At 40.9% G+C, this 24,629-nt stretch overlaps 1 protein-coding gene across 1 annotated transcript in view; it reads right to left on the reverse strand.

Annotated features, from left to right (window-relative positions):
- The window catches only part of KCNQ5 (potassium voltage-gated channel subfamily Q member 5), a 257,657-nt gene that overhangs the window by 65,515 nt on the left and 167,513 nt on the right, over positions 1-24,629 (reverse strand). The window contains exon 2 of the mRNA XM_028722763.2: positions 20,119-20,209. Within this exon, the coding sequence (XP_028578596.2) occupies positions 20,119-20,209 (91 nt within the window). The remainder of the gene's footprint in view (positions 1-20,118; positions 20,210-24,629) is intronic.

Below are 24,629 nucleotides of genomic sequence, written 5' to 3' on the forward strand. Positions count from 1 at the left end.
CTCTCTGATTCGGAGTTTCATAGGTTCTCTAATATATGAAGTTCTCATGTGAGCAAATTTCACCATTCATATAAGTGGAAGAGGCACCTTTTGAAAAGGTAGAATTTTTGCTCTGTCAAAATGAACAGGGACCTCCTTGTAGAAAAGGAAAATGCTTTGGAGCTCCTGTGCTTGCAAGAAAGAGCTAGATTAAGGAGACCGTGCAAACAGACACATGGGGAGGAATCCTCTTCCATAGAAAAGTATGAGTCAGTTTTAAATTCTAGTAATAACACAGCATATATTTTAGAATCCATGTCATAAACTACTAGGACATCTCAACCAGGAATGCTAAAAGTGAAATTAATCCCTAAATGCTTCCTACTGTTTGTTTTTTCTTACACTAATACCCAAGATATTTGTAAAGAGTAAGAAACAGTGTACTCATATTTCTTTAGTATACCGTTAACATCCAGCCTTTCAGTTTAGGATGTATAATCTGTACTAATATTAGGACGTATCATTTGCAGAGCTTGCCACTAAGCAAATGTGTACTGAGCAAATGTATTGAGGAAATTCTCCCTCAAGTCTGATACTGGTTTGTTTTAAGGCAGCCTGGAACTAGAGTTCTCATTTCAGCTTCTCTACTACATTACTGGAGTCAATATTCTTATTTTGCATAAACATACATGTTAATTTTTAAAAGTGAAACACACACACCTTTAGCTTCACACTAACCTAGAAAAATAGCAAACACCAAAGCCCCTTACTTAATTGCATCAAAGTAAATTCAACTTAAAAGAAATATTTTATCAAATAACTAAAAGAAATGAAGGAAGAAAATTGGCAGGTGCATGGGAGTTATCTAATGTTTTGCATAGTGTGACATGGCCAGAAATTGTGGTTGAGTTTCTTTTAGCACAGTGAGTTCCTGGGTCTTAGAGACAATTCCATTTCCATGTGGCTAAGGTGGCTGGCCGAACAAAGCTAGAGGAAACAGAAATGTATGTAGACATTGTGGGATAACCCACCTCATATAACAAACATGCTTAGGTCTAATTAATACATGAAGAGGTTAATACCACAGAGTAAGCTGTCCTGCCAGGCTTAGTTATATACTTCCCACACCTTGGGAGGAACTAGTTGATCAACCTTTCTTCTCTTCCAGTCTGCCTGATAAGCTCAGCATATGAATTGGTTTGAGCTGGTTGCTCCAGCTCAACTGCAGGCTCTCATCAGCAACTCTTGAGACCTACAGCAAACCTTTATGGAACTAAAATATCCACCTGATGAAGTTAAACAATGGATCAACAAAGCCAGACTGATACCCAGAGAGAACGTGCTGCAAGACAGATCCAAAAAAGAAAACAACAGAACACCACTAGTAATTACATACAGCCCTCAAGTTAAAAAACTTCAACGCATCATCAGAGATTTACAACATCTCCTAAACAATGACAGTTCTCTCTCTCAAGCTCTGGGAGGAAGACCTTTCATCACCTACAGACAGCCACCCAATCTTAAACAACTCCTCACCCACAATAATACAACAACCAAACTTAACATGGAAACTGGTACCAGAGCCTGCAATAAACCCAGATGCCAACTTTGTTGCCACATACACCCAGACAACACCATCACTGGACCCAACAGTTTTTAGGTTTTTAAGAAGAGTCTTTTTAACTATCTTTTTAAAGAATTGTTTTAATTTATTTTGACTACGGCAGACCAACACGGCTACCTACTTGAATCTTGAGTTCCTATACAAGTAATCTAGGAACTTTACCACTTTGCAACTAAGCTAAGTTTTACTGCCTGTGCAACTTTCTGAAGCACATGTATCTGACTTTTGGAGAGTTTGTACGTAAAGAATTTTTTTATTTACCAAATGTCTGGTCTTTTTAATTTACCTATGCTGGGGGAATGGGGGAACACTGGATATAAACCTTATAAGGGGGCATTTTGGAACTCACTTGGAGGGGCATATTTTAAAGGTTGAACAGCCTATATTTCCACACTTTACTGCATATTTTGTGACTTCAAATCTCAGCAAAAAGTCCTTGCTCCAAAGTTGGATCTTATGACCATTCCTCATAAGGCTTGGTTTCCAGATCCTTGATAATCTTGGTTGCCCTCCTCTGCACATGTTCCAGCTTGTCAATATTGTTATTAAATTGTGGCACTCAGAACTGGACACAGTACTCCAGGTGTGGTCTGACCAAGACAGAGTAGAGTGGGACTATTACTTCCCTTGGATACTATATTTCTGTTGATGCAGTCTACAATAGCATTAGCTTTTCTGCAGCTGAATCACACTGTTGATTCATGTTAAATTTGCAGTCTACTAACCTCTCTTGCAAGCCTGAACTCATTCTGAGGTATAGCTTGCCTGATCTTCTCCCTGAAATGGTTAGCAACTCATGTATACTCTTCCTTTGCGATCTCTGCAATCTCCCCTTTCTTTCATTTGTTATATACACCAATTTTTTTTTAGATGCCTTTCATTTTTTATTTCTTTTTGGAATTGTCTGTGTTGTCTAGCATTTGTGCCTTCAATATTTCATTTTTAAGAATCTCCCATCCATCTTTGACTTACTTCTCTTTCTGACTATGGGATCTCATCCAGTTGTCCCTTAAGCTTTTTGAAATCAAGTGCAGAGTGCATGTCTGACTACATGCAGCTTTCTCTTGCATATGAATAACTTTTTCCCAAGGTTCCCGATTACTTCCACCTTGTCGATCACTTCTTTCCTCTTGGTGAGGATGAGATCCAAAATAGATGATCCATTTGTTGTGTCTTCTGCCTTCTGGGAAATGAAGTTTGTCAGCAAGGCAATTGAAGAATTTGTTGGACCTTACATTCCTGGCAGAGTGTGAGTTCCAACAGATATCCGAACTAGGTTTTGAACTAAGCTAATTTGCATAAGATAATTTGTATTGGGAAAAGTTCTGTTTCTACTGGAATATTTTCTGATGCCCTTGAGAGTGATCTAATTTAGCAAGTTTATTTCCTTTTGTATTTAGTAAACAAAGCAAAAAACTTTGAAATCACCAAGCTTGCCATTATTATAGTTGTGTTTGGCACCCACTCATTGTTACTAATGAACATATGAAATTGATATTTTTCCCACCAAAAGTAAAGCACTGCAAAATCTCCCATTTTGGATTTTTTTTTTCTCCTGTGGAAAATTTTCCACCACACATCACTGAAACAGGGATCCCTTCATGGAAATAGATGGGACTCCCATGTAAGCACCAAGCATAAATGGAACCTTGGCTCTAAGTGATTGTGTTATCTTAAACTTGTGGGGCAAATCTAGCACTATTGTTTCTAATCAGACCATCCTAATTAAAGTAATCATGGAACTGTAGAACTGACATTAACTTATTTTAATCAGTGCTTGAGTAAGAATAAGAAATGTCAGACCAGCTACTTCTCGATTATTATATAATTAGGTGTTTTATTTGCTAATTGAGCTTATTCTCATTTTATTATACTTATGCATTTCAGTAACTGCAGCTAGGTAATATGAGGGCTGCAAACTCTAATTGCTTTAATTGGAGGATTTGCACACAGGAGGTTTAAAACTGTGAATGGTAATTTTAATCAGTATGGGGAAAATTTAATTGGTAGGGTTAAGTGCAGTCCAGGTACCATATTATGTCTGGAATACTAGAACCGTGGTTCCCAACTTTTTTGGTATGGTAACCCACAACTCCAAATTTACTTGGTAGAGTGAGTCATTTATTTATTTATTTATTTATTTATTTATTGTCACATGAATTTTTAGATCTTCAGTAGCCATCAGCTTGACTCATTTTAACTGTCTTGCTGGGTTTTTTTGTTTTTGTTTTGTCTATTTCGTAACCATTATGTGAGGCATCCAAGCTAAAACCTATTTAACAGATTAATGTTAAGTAGTTAACATATTATTTAATTGTTGAAATATTTCTAGTACTCACCAAGTTATTCACAGTTTTCTTTTTACGGGAATGCAAGAACACTAATAACCTTATTGCAGGGTATTGCTTCATAAACTATAAAAATTATTCTTAAAACTTAAAGCAGTGTTAAATACAAAAATTATGAATAATGTCAATAGTTTATTCATCATAAAGTCTATGTTGGAAAGTATCAGTGGGATGAATAAGCTTGCCTTTTGTCAATGGAGGTCAGTGTGTAGTTTGATGGCTGTTAGACATAGATCCTTAGTAATAGTGTGCCACTTAATTTTGTTCTCATGCCTGTCATTGCTGAAAAACCTGTCTCTCGTAGACATGTACTACTAAACAGCAGCAGCATGGGTATTGCTTCACCAGCAAGCTCTGAAGGTTCTAACACAGTGCAGTTCAATGCATTGTTGTTCTTTTTGCACAAATGCAGCTTTGTGACATCAGTTGTAAATGGGTTTCACACCCAAACTTCTGCTTCTTCAGCACAAAAGTAGTAGACAAACCACGACTAAGCAAACTTCACATCAGCCTGGGCTGAACTATTAACTAACCCTGGCAGCAGATCTGGTGATGGTTTGCCACAAGATACTCCCTGTATGAGTACCTTGTGGTGAAGTGTCATTGGACCTGCCGTGATCCACCAGAGAGTGTCCCCCAAGTTTTAAAATGTAAGACTTTGTTCTGCCAAGTGTCAGCACAGCATTCTAATATGCCAACCAAACAAAAAGAAGGATTAGAAGCAATATGGTAATTGTTTTGGATTTGCTTATAAAACCCTTGACTCACATACCCAGGCTTCACAACCTACTTGCAGGTCACGACCAACAGGTCAGTTGTACTAGCACTGTAGTAGGTGTGTTTCGAGCTAAGGTCAACTGTGAATGTAACATCACCCTCCAATTAATTAATGGAATTAACATCTTGTATTAAGGCCACAACATTTACTCAGATAATAACCTCCCAATTAATTTAGAGGGTGTTCCTGATTAACTTGACAACAGATTTGATTTGTTTTTAAAGTTCAATATTTTAATTTTTCAAAGCAGCCCATATGGCAGGCTCCATCTTGGAAGATGTAATATTCTTACGTGGGTCCCTTGTGCATCTACCCAAAGGGTTGCACAGCTTCCTGTTCACTGTGCACAACAACAGATGCCAAAGGAACAACTGAACAGTGGCTTCGTTAAACAGAACGGACCAGCTCTGAGGCCAGTTTACCCAGAACTGAAATGCTGGGGGGCTGAAACACGAACACAACACAAATCCTACCCAGCGAGCCACAGGAGAAGCAATGGTCACAGTTTCTTTACACACCATATACCACAGAAGGACACCATATACAGTGGTGCCTCGCAAGACGAAATTAATCCGTTCCGCGAGTCTCATCGTCTTGCGGTTTTTTCGTCTTGCGAAGCACGGCTATTAGCGGCTTAGCGGCTATTAACGGCTTAGCGGCTTAAAGAAAAAGGAAACAAACTCGCAAGAACTCGCAAGACGTTTTGTCTTGCGGAGCAAGCCCATAGGGAAATTCGTCTTGCAGAACGACTCAAAAAACGGAAAACCCTTTCGTCTAGCGAGTTTTTCGTCTTGCGAGGCATTCGTCTTGCGGGGCACCACTGTACCACAGAAGGACACCAAGATGGTGCTTGCTTTGAAACCTGTGTGCACCATGTAAAACGAGTTTTGTTTTGTTTTGTTAGAACTGTGGCTCATTTGCAAATATATTACTTTATCTTTTAAGCTTCATACACTTGAGAGATTTATTTGGGTGACAGCCCTAAAACGCTTTCCACACTCCTACATCTCTTTATATTGTTTTGAGTTGGCTCTGGATATCTACGCACAACAATCTAGTGCAGAGCTTTCCAAATTGTGTGTCGCGACATGTTAGTGTGTTGGCTGCAGTGTGTGTGTGTTGCGCAAACACTCCCCACGCTCCTCCCGGGGATGGAAATTGGTTCAACCTCCGATTTGCTAGTAAAACTGAATGTTGCAAAATGATGCATGTCTAAAAAGTCACTAACATGAAAAGTTTGGAAAGCCCTGATCTAGTATCTAGGCAGCTGTTGCCAGGTCTATGCTCTATGGAGCAGTTGTAACAACCGGGGACCACTCCCCTTCCACTAGTTTTTGTGCCATCGCTCAATGGAGACTGCACTTACATGGCAACTTCCTTTGCTAATCCCATTTCAATCCCCTCCTGGTTCTAGAAGAATGATGCAGGAATGGTTGGGGAATCATCTGGCCCTTCACTTGCCTGATCTACCTCTTCTTCCGAGCCATCTTGTGCTCCACCCTTCAGCACTTAAGTTTCCCCTGCTTCCAACTCTTGTCCCCTGGCCGGAACAGTTCCCCACAAATCACTGACACCCCTCTCCTGAATCAGACTCCAGCCCCCCTTCCAGTCCCTGGCACTGAAGAATATCTGGAAAAGCTGATGGACATAAAAGTGGCTGCCACACACACATCTCTTGAAAAGGGACTTTCATGGGTGGGAAGTGGTAGTTGAGTCCATTTTCCTGATGTTTGCGACAAAATGTACAGATTATATTCTCCTTTGTTATGGGCAATGGATGATACAGTACCTGTATATTTATTTGTGCCATCATGCATGGCATGAGTTGATGGGCTGCATACAGCTAAGCTCTACTTAGGGAAGAACTGAAGTTAGACTAATTTCAGTGGGACTGCATGATGGCTTTAGAGATCAATTAAACATATCAATTAGAGATCAATTAGACACCCAGCTATCACAGATTCTGGAAAGGAAATTTATGAACTTGACTGTATGATCATATTCATCAACTCATTTGTGTCTTTCTATTCAGCACTTCTGTTGATCTGAGCCAAAATAGTGCTTACAGACGTTAATAATCAAACTGTATGCATATGAAAGAATTGACACCTACTGATTTCAGGAAACAATAAGGGCATTTCTAAAGCTCCCAGAGCTCTTTTACATATGAATATATCATTGCTGCTTTGCTAAAGAAAGCTGTGGGATTTCACAAAGTAACATCATGGGAGGGGAAGTTCTCTTTAATTGTGGTGCTAAGGAATATGCTAATAGAAATCAAAGAGGTGGTCCAAGATCAGATGCATTTAAGAATGTACTCAACTCTGCCACTGAAATCAATGGGACTTCTAAAGTACTAACTGGCTGGATTGTGTCCTTTGTGATTACTGTTATATTTCACATAGGCTATTGAAATGGCTTAAATTCCCTTGCTTCTCTGTTGGCTGAAACAATAAGTGCTTTCCTTTGGAAAGACATTAAAACTGCTAAAACTGTTGTTATTGTAGTTTCCTCATTAATTAACACCACTAATCATTAAAACTCTAAATAACCTTTGGTTAATTTGCAGAGTACATGCTGTGACCATCAAATTCCCATAGTTCCAGTCTGCTAGAGAATCAGAAGGCTTATGGATAAAAAGTAGGGGGAGGGGGGAACCCATTGACATAAATTCCCTAATCTCAGAAGAATCATGGTTGATTAGCTATGCAAAAATAAACCTAGCAGTGGAATGTAAAAAAAGATTAAAACAATCCATTTTCTGTTATGTTACCCACACTCTCACTTTTAATATGCACAGTTTTTGAGGCTGCCAACCAGTTTAAATATTTTTAGCTGACTAACCATTTAGGTTTAAATGTATTAATTATTATAATAGAATTTGCATTTTACTTAGATGCTGAATGTGAAATAACCTAATTATAAAATTAGTGAAACCAAAAGGGACTATTAGTCACAAAGTTTAGTTCTATTACATTTATCTGGGATTCTGAGTATTTCTTAGAGTGGCAGAAGGTGAAATTCAAAGTGTTGAAATGGGTGGTGCCCACATGATCCCAAGGCAGGATGGATGCGCAATGCAGATAGTTGGTGGTAACTATTTTGACACCACTGATGCATCTTTGGAAGGAACAGGGACTTGTGCTCACCAACCACCATCTCTTGCTGCTCTTGGATTGAGCCTCTGCCGTTGACCATCTGTTAGCTTCCTAAATGACATACAAGTGCGCAGATAGCCCACTTCTGCACTGGGTCATAATCAGCACTGCCATCTCTCATTCTGCTGATCATCTATGATGGAAGGGATGGAAGTGCCTGGATTAGTTTCTCCTGCCCTAAGCAGGTATTCAGTTCTGTCAGTGACGGCAGCACCAATAAATATGTTCAATGTTTTACAATGGCTGAAGAATCACTGTATCTAGATGCTGGGCGCATTTGATCCGTAAGTACAGTGATGACTATCTTCAGTATGGATTTACCGGAGGATCTGACTTATAACCAAAGTCCCTGTGTGTTTCATGTTGTGAAATTCTAGCTAATGAATCTATGAAGCCTGCTAATCTTCAATGTCATTTGGAGACAAAACACGCACGCTCCAAAAATAAATCAATGGTTTTTTGTTGAGTTGAAGAAGGGGCAAAAAAACCATAGAAAAAAACCTTCAAGTTTGAGTTCTCAGGAGAATGCAACCTTAGCTTCTTATGTGGCACAAATCATTGGCAAAGCAGGAAAGGATCATATTCTAGGCGAGGAAGTGATTCTCCCTGCTTGTGTAGCTAAATGCAAATGAGTACTTGGTGAGTCGGGAGGCTAGGGAAATCAACACATCACCTCCTTCGAGCAACATTGTGAAATGAAGAATATGTCTAATGATGTCTAATGATATAAAACAGACTCTCACTTTAAGGGTCCAGACTTGCAACTTCTTTCCATTGCAAACTGATGAAACCACTGGTATTACAAACAAAGCTATCATGCCTTTGTACACTATGTATGGGAAGAAAAATATATGGAGGATTTTTTTACTTTCATGTGAACTTGCACACACTACAGCAGAGTGCATGTTTAAATCCCTAAGTGGGTTTTGTTGTTGTTGTTTGTTTTTTGTTGTTGCAAAGAACCACATTTCATGGGAGAAATGTGTGTGTCTGACAACAGATGGTGCTTGTGCTATGTCAGGGAAAATCAGTGGACTTGTTCATCCGTGGTGAAGTATGACTTTTCCTGACAGATTCAAACTTTTCATGTGGTCAGTTGAACAACTTTGAGTGGTTGTGTTTGGTAGCCTACTTAGCAATGTTTTCACCTACTTGAACACTCTCAACACAAGCCTTCAAGGTAGTGATGTGTATATTTTTTACACTGAAGATAAGATTGAGGCAGTGATTTAAAAAATATGGTTAAGGGAAAGCCAGGTAGAAGGTGGTAGCCTTACTAACATCCAAACATTGGAGACATTTCTGGAGTCCACTGAGAAAGAATTGATACCAGAAGTAAAAAATAACACCAATGAGCACCTGCGTGATTTAGTATGACTAGCTTCAGATATTACTTTCCTGCACCAAATCCTGAATACTCATGGATAAGGAATCCTTTTTAATGTGGTGACGTACAACTAACAACTCTATCTGCGGAAGATGCACTTGTTGATGTGACTTGTGACGGTTCATCGAAAATTTTTTTCTAAGAATGTAGACTAGCTCATCCTGGGTGAAGGTTTTTTCTGATTATAAGTAGGTGAAAAAACTTTGAAACATCTAGTTTCATTCTGTTCCACATATCTTTGTGAACAAACATTTTGGACATTTTGTTATACAAAGAATAAGCAAAGAAATTGGCTCAATGTTAATCTAGATTTGAGATTAAAAGTAGGAAATACTGAACTGGAAGTAGAAGGGATTGTTTGGGACTAAAAAAGGCATGATTTCTCCCAACACATATAGGTTTAGTAGCTGCTAGATATATTCTAATTTGTTAACTCGTAATGCATGTTAGTAAAATTAAATTCATCTCCCCCCACCGCACTAAATCATTGTCATTTGAAGAAGTGTGCATGCACACGAAAGCTCATACCAAGAACTAACTTAGTTGGTCTTTAAGGTGCTACTGGAAGGAATTTTTTTTGTATTGTCATTTGTGTGAGTAATATACTAAAAAACATTGCCCATAAAATTTGTGACAACTAAAATCCATTGCTTTTTAGGGACTACCCCACACTTGCTCCAAAAATTTGCTTCGCACAAAGATTTCAAAAGTAGACGGTCCATGCCTTGGCTTTTGAAAAACAAGGGGTCTGTAGTACTTAGCTAATTGGGAAACATGGATCTTAATAACTCTTACCTACTCAATAGTGTGGAAAAGCTCGAATCTGTTTTATGAATTATCTGTAGGAAAGATATCAAAAACTGGAAAGTGTTTCACTCTCCTCATACCACATACTAACCCCTACATCAGTAATTTCTCTTTACCTTCTCACTGATTTTACATGGCATGCTGTTTACTGAAGGCTGCTCTGACAGACATTGTCCTCCCCCTGAAAAAAGCTCGTCACTTGATTTTTAAAGTTTTAAAATGTTAAAATTTAACTGCTAAGTTTTACCTGCTTCTAATTCATATTAAGTAGGTGATTAATATGTTGTATTATATATACTTCAAGAGAACAATGCCTTGGATAAATAAGGATGACTCACATTTCAACTATAAGAGGAAAGAACTCAGAGACAATGATTTTAAAACAGAGGGAACACAGAGTTAATGTTGAATTCTATCCAGCTGGATTTCTAACAGTAGGAAAAGTGGGGTCATAAATTTTAAAAACACAAAAATTTGGAAGAGATTTATAAATGGAACATAAATCACTACCAATAAATTCCCAAGAGTTCCTAGTAGAATATCTCATAAACATCCAAGCAATCCATTCCTATGTTTACTCAGAAGTAAGACTATCCGAGGCTTTCAGGGCTACTTAATTCCAGATAAACATGCTTAGATTCCAGTCTTGGAAAGTGAGGGTGTAATTCTCAAATCCCCTGCACTAGAGCTATCCTCCCATCAAGGCCGTCAGAAGAGGCATATGAGGCAAACCAGACCAGGGAAGAAGGGGTGAGTGAAGGTCTACATCAAGAACAAGGGGTGGGGGAGAGAGAGAGATAAAGATCTACATTAGGAACAAGGCTGAGAAGACACCAGCAGTGCTTCCTATTTGCCAAGAGGACTTCTGCAGTGGTGGCATGGTGAGGGCTGCCAAGGAGATCTGGCCTCCAAGGAGCATGCTGCAGCTGTTGCTGCCACCAGATCTACTGCCCCTATGGATTCTGCCACCTGAAGATGGTCACCTCACCTTGCCCCATGGGTGGGCCAGCCCTACCTCCCATTCTCAATAGCAGCATAGGCAGCCAACTTCACTAAACACCAGGGGTACCTGGTATCTGGGATTATTGCATGGTAGCCATGCAGCCACCTCCAAAGGGTCTGCAACTGGTCAGTGTAGTCACAAGTGTTTTCAGACTGGAGCTATAAACCTCTGTATCCTGCTGCCTCTAAATGCAACTGCAAGCCTGGTAAGGAGCTGCTATGCTGTTCCAACAAGATGCAGCCTCCAGATCCTTTATAGATATTACTGCACAGCTGCTCTGCTGAGCCATATAGGTGGGGGAGTTGCAGCAAGGTGTATCACTTACAAGTTAGTTAATTGTGCCTTAAGGATTTTCTAGTATTTATCAGCCACACAATCAACCTTCACAACAATTTGATGATGTTAATAAATAGTGTTAATAAATAGTCTTAATACATGGATTGGATATAAATGATTTCGCACCATTTGCACTAGAAAACAGGTCTTACCACAAGTGCTAGTTATTCCATATCAAAATTAAGTACAAATAATTTTGCTAAAGATAAAGTAGCATTTATTTGCCAATAGTTTTTTAAAAATATTTTTTAAATACATATCTGGGTGTATCAAAGTCAGCCTACTCAAAATGGACCCACTGAAATCAATGGGCAAGGCACTTAAATCCATTGATTTCAATGGCCTACCCTGAGTGTAACTTAGTTGCATATTATTCGCTTGTCATGAGCACGATATCTGCTCAAAGGTTCAGTCAGTCAGTGATGGGAAAGGAGCTCCTCAAGAGCTCAACTTTCGCCAATTTTGAAGTTCTTATGCCTAGCAGCTGTTGGAAGATCCAGCAGTGACACTGGGTATAAGATGAAGTACTCAAAGGGCTGGTTGCTCGTGCCAATCTTATTCATTTTTAATCAGCCTGCTGATTTACAGCATGCTGGCTCTGTTTCTTCAATTATGTAGTTTGTTGCAATCAAGGAGACATGTTTTCCCCTAAACCATTTTACCTTTGCCTCACAAAATCAGTAAGCGATTCATGACTGCAGGCTTACCCACAAGCAGTGGGGATGAGGATTCATATACTTTTATCAATGCTTGAGGTTTGCGACCAACGTGGGTGGAGGGGGGAAGTTCATGCTGTAAGCCTAGCATCATAAGTTCAAAAAGGGCATTGAAGCTAACCTGTAAATCAGAGTGAGGAACCCCCTAGCCTAGCCCACAGGCCAATCTTGTTCTTCAAGGGGGGTCCAATCAGACCTACAATGCTGTTTCTCCATAACCATGCCCACCGGTCAATCATCTGATACCATTCTGATGGGCAGATGTTGCCAGCTGATTGGTGGGGTTATGTAGCTCAATTCTGCACTGGTGGGAAACCCACTAGTTTCCCACCGAGAACTAGCACGCACAGCCAAAGCATCAGTATTCAATCCCCTGCTTATCAGTTTAATCCTGCTCAGTCCCTTGTCTCCGCTCATCAGCTGATAATGACGAGCAGCCTTGTCCACAGTCTGAGGTGGAGATATAAATATCTGGCCTACTGGAGAAAGACGTTTCTCCATCTTGCTGTGGATCACATTTGAGGATTATTCCCTGGGATGTTCAGATCTGGTGAAATTTTCTGGAACCAGTCAAAAGTTAATGCAGAGGAGAAGAAACAACATTGCTCCTCACCCAGGCCCTGCTCTAGAACACAGCAAGCATGAGTGAGAGTCTGCTTGTACTGTAGGAGCTGTAGGAGTTGAAGCTAGAGAGGGAGGTTGTGTACCACTTGCTACAAAGGAAGGACCTAAATAGTGAGATGCATGTACTTGTTAAGTATAATGGTTTAATTGACACTGAAATGAGAATGCCTGAATGTGTGTTTGTGAAAAGGTTTAACATGGGGATTTTCCATGAGGTTATATTGAAAGCAAGAAGAGCTCTCTCTGAGCTGTAACTTGTTAATGACCTGTTGACTGTTTTTCTACTCTGTGCTGAGAGTGAACCTTTGATCATGTGATGAAGGTATTGAGTAGCAAATTCGCCATCTTGAGAGGTTGGTGGCTGTTAGTATTTCTGAACTCTACAGGGAGAACAATGCATGTAAATGGCTCTGCAAGACATTCATAGCCTAAGGCCAATGAAGGCTGGAATGCAGACTGGAATCTGGGAGAGACACAGTTTGGATTTTTGGAATCTCTTATTTCTAAGAAGATGTTGAGCCTGTGCTGGACAGCACAAGACACTGCATAGATATTTTGGTTGTATCTTTGATGCTTATGATGTTTTTGAAGAGTTCTGCCAGTAAAACTATGAATAATATTTTCTTGGGCCTGGGCACTGTTTTCTTCCAAAGGAGTCAATTCCTATGCTTTCAGTCACTTCAAACTGCACAATATTAATATCAGCAACAGTGTTGGCAACCTCTCTATGTGGGGTGTCTTTGAAGGCAGCCAGGGAAGTGGAGCTATTTCACTGAGCAGCAGTTTGTTTAGCCACCGACATTAGCTCCAATTTGTTTCCAGGCAAAATTCAAGGTGTTGGTGTTTACTTTTAAAGCCCTTTACAGTCTGGGCCCACTACAACTGAAGCACACTGGGGAGATTATAATTCTACCAGCCAGGAGGTTTTTCCTTCTTGCCTTTGCTTCCAAATATACCCCTTCCTCATGCTGGAGAAAAAGGTTTGGAGAACTTCTGGGAGCTGTTCCTTCCAAGTGTGTAACTGAAAGACGGCATGAAGAAACCAACTGCAATATATTTAAAGAACGAACCTCTCATCTGCCAAAATCCTGCTGATGCATATGGTCTGAGGAAAGATTTTTCACTCCTGCCATCTCGGCTAACATCTCGCATCTCAGAGATGAGTGGAAGTGTATACTTTTAATATTTTTTGCTCGGTTCCTTGGGGGTCAGTGGAAAATGTGATTCTCTCCCTTTCCTTTCTACCACAACTTGAGAGTATACCCAATCTGTTGACACTTCTGTTCTGCGAATGATGCCATCTGCCGCAATGCTTTGCAGTTATCCCTCTGGTATCTTCTTCCAAGTTTTAAGCCTTTGCAGAAAACACTTTCTTCCAAAGTTAATTGACACAGTGATGTCCCATGAAAATTATCTGCATGCAGAGTATTCCACTTACTGATTCACTCTTGATGTTTAAAATTGATTCAACCTGGTTACAACAGTGTACTTTACTCAAGACTTTGAGATGGTTCACGTAACAAATTACTGCTTATTAAACTTATTAAGCATGCTCTTGGAGAGTAGCTTGCAAATGCTTTGCTCCTCTGTAGTCTTTTTTTTGGGGGGGGGGGGTTTCCTGCTAAACTGGGGTTTGGTTTAGCATGTCATCTGAACTGGGACTCCCTACAGCTCATGCTTAAGCAGGAGCAAGTTAGCCATGAGGCCCAGTTCCAATGACAAGCTGTGCTAACCTTTATTTACCTTCGTTTAGTGTGATACGGGTGGCGCTGTGGGTTAAAGCCTCAGCGCCTAGGGCTTGCCGATCGAAAGGTCGGCAGTTCGAATCCCCGCGGCGGGGTGCGCTCCCGCTGTTCGGTCCCAGCGCCTGCCAACCTAGCAGTTCGAAAGCACCCCCGGCTGCAAGTAGATAAATAGGGACCGCTTACTAGCGGGAAGGTAAACGGCGTTTCCGTGTGCGGCTCTGGCTCGCCAGAGCAGCGATGTCACGCTGGCCACGTGACCCGGAAGTGTCTCCGGACAGCGCTGGCCCCCGGCCTCTTAAGTGAGATGGGCGCACAACCCTAGAGTCTGTCAAGACTGGCCCGTGCGGGCAGGGGTACCTTTACCTTTTAGTGTGATACAGTAGTAAAAGGAACCAAGTGGCTGGGGAGCAAAGTAACTGTGAGCTCCTTCCAAAGAGCTCCTATATTGGTGAGGTCTTGCTAAGCCATAATTTGCCTTAATGGGTCTTGTGAACCAGGACTGTGTGTGTAGAGAGAGACCTGCTTGGTTTGCACAGTGTATTAGCAGCAGTTTTATTATTTGCTGTATTATTTGCGTTTCCACTTGAAAATTATCTGTAACTTCCCATTACTGGATTTTATTTTTGACCACAGGGCTTTAAATTACCTACCATATTTTTGAACATTATAATTTATTTCCACTATGCTTCTGCAGCTGCTTTTGTTCCTACCTATTTGACTTGCCAAGTATCTGACTAGCCATCTAGATAGAATGCCAAACGTTTTTATAATCTTTTGAATTTGTCAGAAGTTTATCCGCACATGCACTTACAAACACGGTGCTACAATTGTACAAGTGTCTCTTGGATTTATTTATTTATAAGATCAAAATGTGAGAAGCAGTTCGTTTAGGAACATTTAAAATTTATTTACAGTTTAATACAAAATAAACCTTGCCTTATAAACAATCTGTAGCTCACAGAAGTAAATAAATAGTAGGTAGCAAGTCTGGCATATTGCAAGCATGTGCTCCTGCTTGTGATGTCAGGGAAAAAAGCTACAAAAACTGGACTGGAGCCCAAGGTCAATTCATGGAAGAAAAGCTTCTCCCTCTACTGTCCACCTCCTGAAAAACCATTCTGGAGGTTGGTGGGGCATCCTGAACAATGTAGGACAGGAGGCACTTGGGAATTTGGTGAATCCCAAAAGTGGTTTGTAAGATGATAGTTTTAAGGTAAAGGTAAAGGTACCCCTGCCCGTACGGGCCAGTCTTGACAGACTCTAGGGTTGTGCGCTCATCTCACTCTAGAGGCCGGGAGCCAGCGCTGTCCGCAGACACTTCCGGGTCACGTGGCCAGCGTGACAAAGCTGCATCTGGCGAGCCAGAGCCGCACACGGAAACGCCGTTTACCTTCCCGCTGGTAAGCGGTCCCTATTTATCTACTTGCACCCGGGGGTGCTTTCGAACTGCTAGATTGGCAGGCGCTGGGACCGAGCAACGGGAGTGCACCCCGCCGTGGGGATTCGAACCGCCGACCTTTCGATCGGCAAGCCCTAGGCGCTGAGGCTTTTACCCACAGCGCCACCCGCGTCCTGATGATAGTTTTACAGGTTGTTAAAGACACCATTGATTTCTGAAGTTTTTCCAGGATTCTGTCATCTGGACGATGAAAAGGGGTGACCTTTGGTATGCCCCCAGTTCTTGGGGGAACTCATGCTCCATGATTAGAAAGGCAAAGTGTTCAGAGGACTCAACTGGTACAGAATTATCAGACGTTTAGCTAGATTTTACTCGGTCCACTGGGAACCAAAGTAGGGCAACTTGCTGGAATCCGGACGGCTCATTTATTACAATAGTCTTGCATAGCAGAGTCTAGGCACTACAGTTGTCTAATGCTGGGACGTGGTGCCCTACAAAAGTTGCGGACTTCAACTCTTACCAACCTAGCGCTGATGGGAGCTGTAGTCCACAACATCTCATTGGCTACTCCTAGTTTAACGAAATCAGCTGTGCCTGCTGCTCTCAGAGACCCATAAGCCGCTACCTCCCTGCTGTTTACAGGGTTGTCAAGCTTGCTTCTGCCATGTGAACATGAGCATCTGATGCTACCAAAGTGTTAAGAAGAAAAGCATGTTCAAGAGTGGCTCCCATGCTATTATAATAATGTCAGAAGCAGAGGCTTACTTTAGTCCCCTAAAAGCCATGGGATTAAAAATACCCTTTGCACTGGATTGCTGATTTAACTGTTAGTGGTCTAGACAGTGTAGAATGCTCTGGAAATGATTGTGCTTTCAGAATGAATATGTGTGTGTGTTATGAAAGTGACTGAAGGGCTTATAGATGTATATCAATAAGCACTTAAGAGGTATAACATGAGAAGCAAAGTAAGAGAGCTTTTAGTACCAACTCTATTTTAAAAATGCAGTTTAGTGATGTATATTTTCCAAAATACATCATTTTCTCTATATCTTTCTATTCCTACACACATCCACTGTGTAATCATTTCCAGGAAACAGTTTTATTCTGTCTCTGAACTTTTCCAGTCCCCTTTTCTTTCCCCTAGTAAACATGACCCTTTGTTCAGTTGTCTAAATATAAATAAAGGAAACATCACTGCAGTTTGTACATTTGAAAAGATGAGTTTTATCAACTTCTTTCCATGGTGACATATCAAAAATCCAAGCTTATGCGGGAGGGGAAGGAAAGGATTTTATTTCATTTGAAACATACCAAGCAACATTATTTTTTATATATAGCTGGAGTCACAAAAGGGCAGGATCCAAATAAGTGTGTGCGCTTGCTTGCTTGCTTGCTCTAATTTAATAATTAGGACCTGTTATTTTGACCACTACCCCCTTCCAGTAATTAGCAATGTTACTTTTTGAATGGCAGAACTCAGTCCAAGTTACAAAAGGATGGAAGAATACAGAACAACACAGTCATTAGGCACTCCACTTAAGTGGGAAAAGCAATAAAGGTTTAATATTTTAGATTGCATAAAATCTAGAATTACTCATTCTTTACACAGTCACTTTCCTCTCCCATTTAGTTGTTTGTTCCATTTGTTGATACCGTCACTGACTGCAATGTTTCTCTCCCCACCCCGCCCCCCCAGTACACAAGCATTAGCTGCAGAGGTGGTCCTCCTCTGCCTGTACAAGTAAACGTAGATGTTTATGCCAAAATAAATCTGTTCATCTGTAAAGTGTTTGTTGTTTTGCTCCGAAAGACTAAAGAGGCTACCCTTCTGCGATTTTGTCTCTATTGCTAACACCATCCATTTTATCTCCAAATGAAAACTTCTTTGCCACTTGCCCCATGTATCGCAATCTTCTTTATATTTTTGTATGCTAATTCCAAATAAAGCAGTTCTGCTGTATGGAGATAGCACCATTGGGCTTCCCATAAGGGGAGAACCTTTCGAGAGAAACTTAAAACTCCTCCAAAGACAAGAGCGAAGAACAAAAGTGGAGCTAACAATAGTAAATATGGCCAGACCTTCATAATTTGTAGCTAACAACCACTGCAAGATCAATAACAATAATACAGATTTGCGTATTTCTCACATTTTCTTCCTCTGTACTTCAGTAAGCAGTGATCCAGCAGGACAGCAAGAATTGCACACAAGAAACACAACCCGCATTGCCTCTTCTAGGGAATCAATTATCTCATGTTGAATTGGGTTTCCTGGGTACTTTTAAATTTCATTAGAATAAACATCTTTCCATGGCGGTAGAAAGAAAAGGGCAGCATATCATGAAAGCCTCCCCCCCCCCAAAAAAAGAGAGAGAATATATTGCTTGTAATACTGTGCCATTTTGTCATAATTGTACAAACCTCTGTAAATAAGAATTTTACTTGCTGGCAGAGACCTGCTATGCTAGCTTAATGGCAGGAGGGTCATTATTGCTTATCAGGAGGTTGAAAGGGGCAGCAGGGAGGTTGGCATGTTGCAGATGCTCTGGAAGGAGCACCAGAGTAGCTCTGGCTGGTGTGTTTGCACCATGCTGACCTCCCTGCTGCCTTGCCCCTCTCACTATGCAACAACAACCTGCCTATTGAGAAGCTAGCATAGCAGCTCCACCCTATCTTGGTGAGCCACTTCTGCCTAAATAGTATATTTAATAGTACCTCGGAAGCCGGACAGAATCTGTTCCAGAAGTCCGTTCGACTTCTGAAACGTTCGAAAACCGAAGTGTGGCTTCTGATGGGCTGCAGGAAGCTCCTGCAGCCCATTGGAAGCTGTGGAAGCTCCTTCGGACGTTTGGTTTCCAAAAGAACATTCGAAAACCGGAACACTCACTTCCAGTTTCCAATTGTTTGGGAGCTGGAACGTTCAACTCCCAAGGAGTATGGGAGCCGAGGTACAATTGTATTTCTCTAGAGATATTTAGAATTCCTCCCCCTCCCACCCCGGTCCACCCCCAGTATACATCTAGATATACCTGATGCTAACTTTTTATTAGCAGGATGATATCAGAGGCTTATAATCTGTCATTAATATACCTTCTGGATGCTATGGAGAAGAGGACTATGGTGACCATGTTTCAATAGGATTAAAGCTTCTATCTACAACAGTTTCTACAGATTTACTTTCCCCCAGCAGTTTGTTGTAGTTATGGGAAAGTCTACAGTTGGGGAATGCTGCCCTTCTTCGTAACATCTAAACGGGCAGAATCCTAATCTTGGAACATGGTCACCTCCAAAGAGACCCCAATAATAATGTGTCTGTTTCTGGAGGGTAGGAGCAGAGAGGGCCTCATAGACAAGTTCCTCTCCTAGCACAAAGACTTCAGAGTTTCAAAAACCATATACAGTGGTACCTCGGGTTACATACGCTTCAGGTTACAGACTCCGCTAACCCAGAAACAGTGCTTCAAGTTAAGAACTTTGCTTCAGGATGAGAACAGAAATTGTGCTCCGGTGGCGTGGCAGCAGCAGGAGGCCCCATTAGCTAAAGTGGTGCTTCAAGTTAAGAACAGTTTCAGGTTAAGAACGGACCTCCGGAACGAATTAAGTACTTAACCCAAGGTACCACGTTATATCTTACATCAGGGTTGGGTATCCTTTTTTTGCGCAAGGACCACGCTCACCCTCGGTCAACCTTCCAGGGCCCACATACCAGAGATGGGTTTGACCACTTCATGTGCATGTAGCCACACAGACAGATAGCCTTCTCCCACTGATCTGTCATTTGGAAGGGGTGATGTGCATCCTTATCAGGGCTGAATAGAGAAGTTTAAACCTCTCTGTCCACCAGAACACTATGACTATTATTTTATTTTATTTTTTCTTTGGGGGGACAAGGTAAATTTGCTTGTGGGGAGGCACACCAGCCAACCAGGTTGTAGGTTTGCCACCTCTGAATAAATCTCAAATGAAATATGACTCACCAAACACCCTCCTAGGAAGTAAGAGTTCCACTTAACAGGATGGGCCTTACTTCAGAGAAAACTTGCATAATAGTGTGCTGCTATCATTTTTTAATTTCTTTTCCTGCTGCTATCATTTTTTTATTTCCTAACATACTGATAAAATGCATCCTAATTTACTATGGATATGTATAAAAGATATATAATGCATTTTCCAATCTCTGAATTATTATTATTATTTGCTTCATAAAGTTCACTTACCAGAATGAAGAGGCAACTAGTGGCAAGCCAGGTATGTTCAGGGATAGTAGAAAACACTGATAAAATCAAGCAACCGAAGACAAGGAGAAAACTGAAAAACAAAAGAATGTAAAAATTAGCAAGGACCATTGGAGTGAAAATAAACTATAAAAATATTTTTTCCTAAATTTTTGAAGTTTAAAATAAGGGGTTGTCTTATACACGGATAGTGCATAGTGCATTTTCTTAATTTTGAGGCCCAAAAAATAGTGGGTGTCTTATACACGGAAAAATACAGTAATTACGTCTCCATTAGAGCAGGGTGCTGGTGCCAGCATGGGCAGCTTTAAATCCCCCAGGAGCAGACCTGTTCCCAGCCCTCCACGCCAGACTGTCATTGCAGGCTGGGGCAGAGGTGAATTTCAAGCTGGAAACGTGAGCAGAAGCTCGCACTCTGGCCGGGGATAGCCCCGACACCCAGCTCTCGAGCATCAGCAAGGACCATTTGCCAGACCTGTTCTCTTTGCTGTCCCCTGAGTCCAAGAAAGGAAAAACAGACACTTGGAAAACTGACAATACAAAAAGGGGCAAAAAGACACAGATACAATGCCCCTTTTCAACCTGACGGCCCATTTCCTCTATCTATGCAGGCATAGTTGCCACAAAATACCCAGATAGGGGCTGGTACCTTTTCAATTATTTGAGGGTCATTCTGAGAATACAAACCATGGCTGCAGATACAGCTGCCATGGAATAAGGTGTTAGGTTCTCTAATAACCCTCACACCAGGTAGGATCCAAAGAACAAGGGTATGTGGCTGGAATTGGTGGGGCCCAACATCAGAAACAGGCCTGAGCCAGCAAAACCAGGAAAACCCATCCCTGGAAGTAATTATTTCTATAGGGTGCGCTGGGAATTCAGTCAGGGTGCATGTCACAGGTGAGTTCTCGTTTGAGTGTAAGTGGTGCCTAGGGTTCTACGCCTACACATCGTGCAACAGGAGCCACACACCCTTTCATGGCTCCAGGGACTTTGGCCCTGGAGCCCCACAAAAAGATGCTTGTTCCCACAGCCCCAATGCAAGTCATTTCTATGAATATAACAACATGACCTTAGGAGCTGAGATCTCATGAAAGCAAGGAGCATTCACGTAAATAAGGGTCAGTAAGATGGGTGTGTCTAAACATCTTAAGAACAGATTAAATGTATTTTTTTTATACTAACACACACAACAACAACACCACAATTGTGGCAACTGTGTCTTTTCCCTTTAACTGAGCTTTACAGGAAGGGCTGAACTCCCGAGAACATTAAACTGTTTGAAAATCAGGTACTTTGCTACTGCTACAATTCAACATTTATGAGTATTTTGCTTTCACTTTGTTAGCCTTTATTGTATGATTTAATGTGCTTTGCATTTTCCAGCTCATTAATATTGTCCTTGATCCAAAAAACTGTACTACTTGTTTGGTACACCCAAGGGAGCTTTCGATTTATATTTTCAAACAGCAGAGGCAACTCCCAGACATATTTCTATGTGGCAACTGCAGTTTTGAACAGCGGGGTCTGCTGTTAAAGGGGGGAAGTATAAAACCCTACTTTGTATGTCTAAATCCTCTTTGGCTCTCAGCCATGAAGGGTGAGTATCAGAGTTGAAATGGGAAATAGCATAAACAGCTACCAACAGAGATATAGTCACAAGGACCCAAACTGTACAACAAACATCCGTCTTTATTATCTACTCAGGTAACAATACTACAGGGCCAACTAACATCAATAAAAACATCAAGGGGTCATTCACCAGCTTATCATCTGCTGTGAAGCATGCCACCATCTTCCAGCAATGGCACACTGCATTTTTACATAGGGCAAATAGAGGAATAAATGGGGTTTGCAGTTCCTAGGATGCCATTGCAGAACACTGTTTAACCTCCAAGGAAGCCATTTCTCAAGGTTTGTGGATCCTTAGGGAATAAGGGCCCTCAAGGAGATGAAAGGCCCTCATAGTCAGGATGGGGGTGAGGCAAGCATTATGATGGGAGGGGCAGAACCGAGTTAGCTGTGATGCAAATGGTCAGTTAGGTAAGTATTTCTACTTATATACTTGATTTAGGGGTGGGCAGCTGCTCCTCCCCTGCGCACCCCCTGGCTACGCCCATGAACGCCCTCAGAAGAGTTTCAACAGAATCTGAGACTTAACACCACTGTCCAGTCTAAAGATGTTTGGATTATCATCCATGCTGTTATTTTAGGCATCTACTTTCTGGACAGTGTGCTAAAGTTATGACATACTTTGAAGCAATGAAGGCCTTGATTGGATTTAAAACTGGAGTTAAAATATTTCTTTGAATAACTAGATACTTTCACTAAAGGGTAAAAAAGAAAAAGCGAAAGAACGAACAAAAGATTGGAGGACAATAGCCTATTAAGGCAACCTAAACCGTGTGTGTCCTGGTGTGTTTTAAATAGCTGAGTCTAGACCCAAATCCTGGCCAAATTTCCATGATGCTAGTGACTTAACTGCCTTTGGATACATGAGCCAAGAGTCTTTGCATATCTGGATACTGAAAACAAAACCAGTTCTTTTTCATGAATTGAACACAAATCCTACGTCAACAGGATCCAGATTATTATTATTTTTTTTAAAAAGTTGACTGCTAATAAGATTGAATAAAAAGAATCAAGAACCCACACTGCACTGACCGGGCTCAAGGCTTTCATTTGCTGACCTGGGGCTCATGTGAGAGGAATGGGATAAAAATTTAATAATACATTATTATTATTATTATTATTATTATTATTATTTTACTATTTGTCCGTCCCCCCCCCATGTTAATTTGCAGACATGTCCAGCACTTTCAAGCTCCTTTCCTGAAACAGTTTTATTTCACTAGTAGAGCCAGCAGCCACCAAACCTTCTTAATTTTGGTATTTGCTTTTGGTAGACAGTTTAAAGCAGTAATTTTTAATAATGTCACATTTTATCATGCCAGGTATAATTTTGGACTGGAACCATAAAAAACAAAAACAAACCTCTCAGTAATCCATTACATCCAAATGCAATCACAATAACAGTTGGTTGGAAAAGCTAGTGTAATTTTAAAATAAATGACTGGAGATGAAGAAAAAGGGATGAACATCCGTAAATCATGAAAGCTCTTGTCATATTACTGAAAGGAGCATGGTGACATCTCATGTGCTGCTAACAATAATATGAATTCTTTTTATTTCACTAAAATCGCTGTTTGACGTTAGCTTTGGCTGCTGTTTCCTGTTCAGCAGAACCTTGTTGAGAGCATGCACCGTGAAAGAGAAAATCTGAAAAGGACACAGGAAACAGGGTGGGAAAAAAAGCATTCCACTGTTAATAAAATGGTGTTCTCAGAAGTTACAAATTATTGCTGCCCATAGTTAAAGCTATTTTCCAGTCAATCATTTTTAAGTCTTGTGGAGAACAAAAGGGGATGTGTTTCTTCTAATATCCCAGGGATGGATTCTACAAGATGCTTTTATTGGACATGAAGAAAGTTGGAGAGTCCTTCCTAACCCAAACTCTTCTCTAGGGCCCAATGATCCTGCAGCATTCCTTTATAAACAGATTCTGAACTATGGCCGCATTTTATGATCTTTCATTTCTGAAATATAATGTAATGTATTAGATTATTGCATTGTAGGGACTGGTTTAGCTGTGATCTCTGCACTGCAGGGGCAAGCCTAGATTACTCTTCCAACTCTTTATGAGGATATGGTTTGGGTCAAACCATACTTTCCTGCATTTCAGTTAATTCATCATAATATGGAATTGAATATTGATGCTGTAAGTGCTTTGTCCAGACCCTGGACATACAGTGGTACCTCGGGTTAAGAACTTAATTCATTCTGGAGGTCTGTTCTTAACCTGAAACTGTTCTTAACCTGAGGTACCACTTTAGCTAATGGGGCCTCCCACTGCCGCCGTGCCACTGCCACATGGTTTCTGTTCTCATCCTGAAACAAAGTTCTTAACCTGAGGTACTATTTATGGGTTAGCGGAGTCTGTAACCTGAAGCATCTGTAACCTGAAGTGTCTGTAACCTGAGGTACCACAGCAATGGGTTTTTATGACCCCTCCTTTAGATAGCCATGTTTCAAGCGCACCACCTTTCCCCTGCCATTGAGGAGACTAGAGCTGTGCAACATCAGCACGCACACGCACACACGCCCTGCAGTGTGTGCACAGCTCACACTGTCTGTGCACAGTCCCCCATTCACCCCCAAAATCTGCTTCAGAAGGGCCCCTCCAGATCAGATTTGGGGAGCACATAGAAGGCTGCAGGAGGGGAAAAAGTCAGGCACCATTGGATATCACCCATCATACTGTTACATTATGTCCCAAATATATTTTTGGTGTTTTGTTACCTATTATGTATTCCAGTGATTTATGTTGAGATATAATAAATACTGGATTAACATATTAAATATTATTAATATATTTTAAAAAATAGATATTGCAATTATCCCTGCCAAATGCATTTCTTTTATAATGCAGTATG

This window comes from Podarcis muralis, chromosome 3 (assembly GCF_964188315.1).
Source record: "Podarcis muralis chromosome 3, rPodMur119.hap1.1, whole genome shotgun sequence".
NCBI classification, from domain to species: domain Eukaryota; kingdom Metazoa; phylum Chordata; class Lepidosauria; order Squamata; family Lacertidae; genus Podarcis; species Podarcis muralis.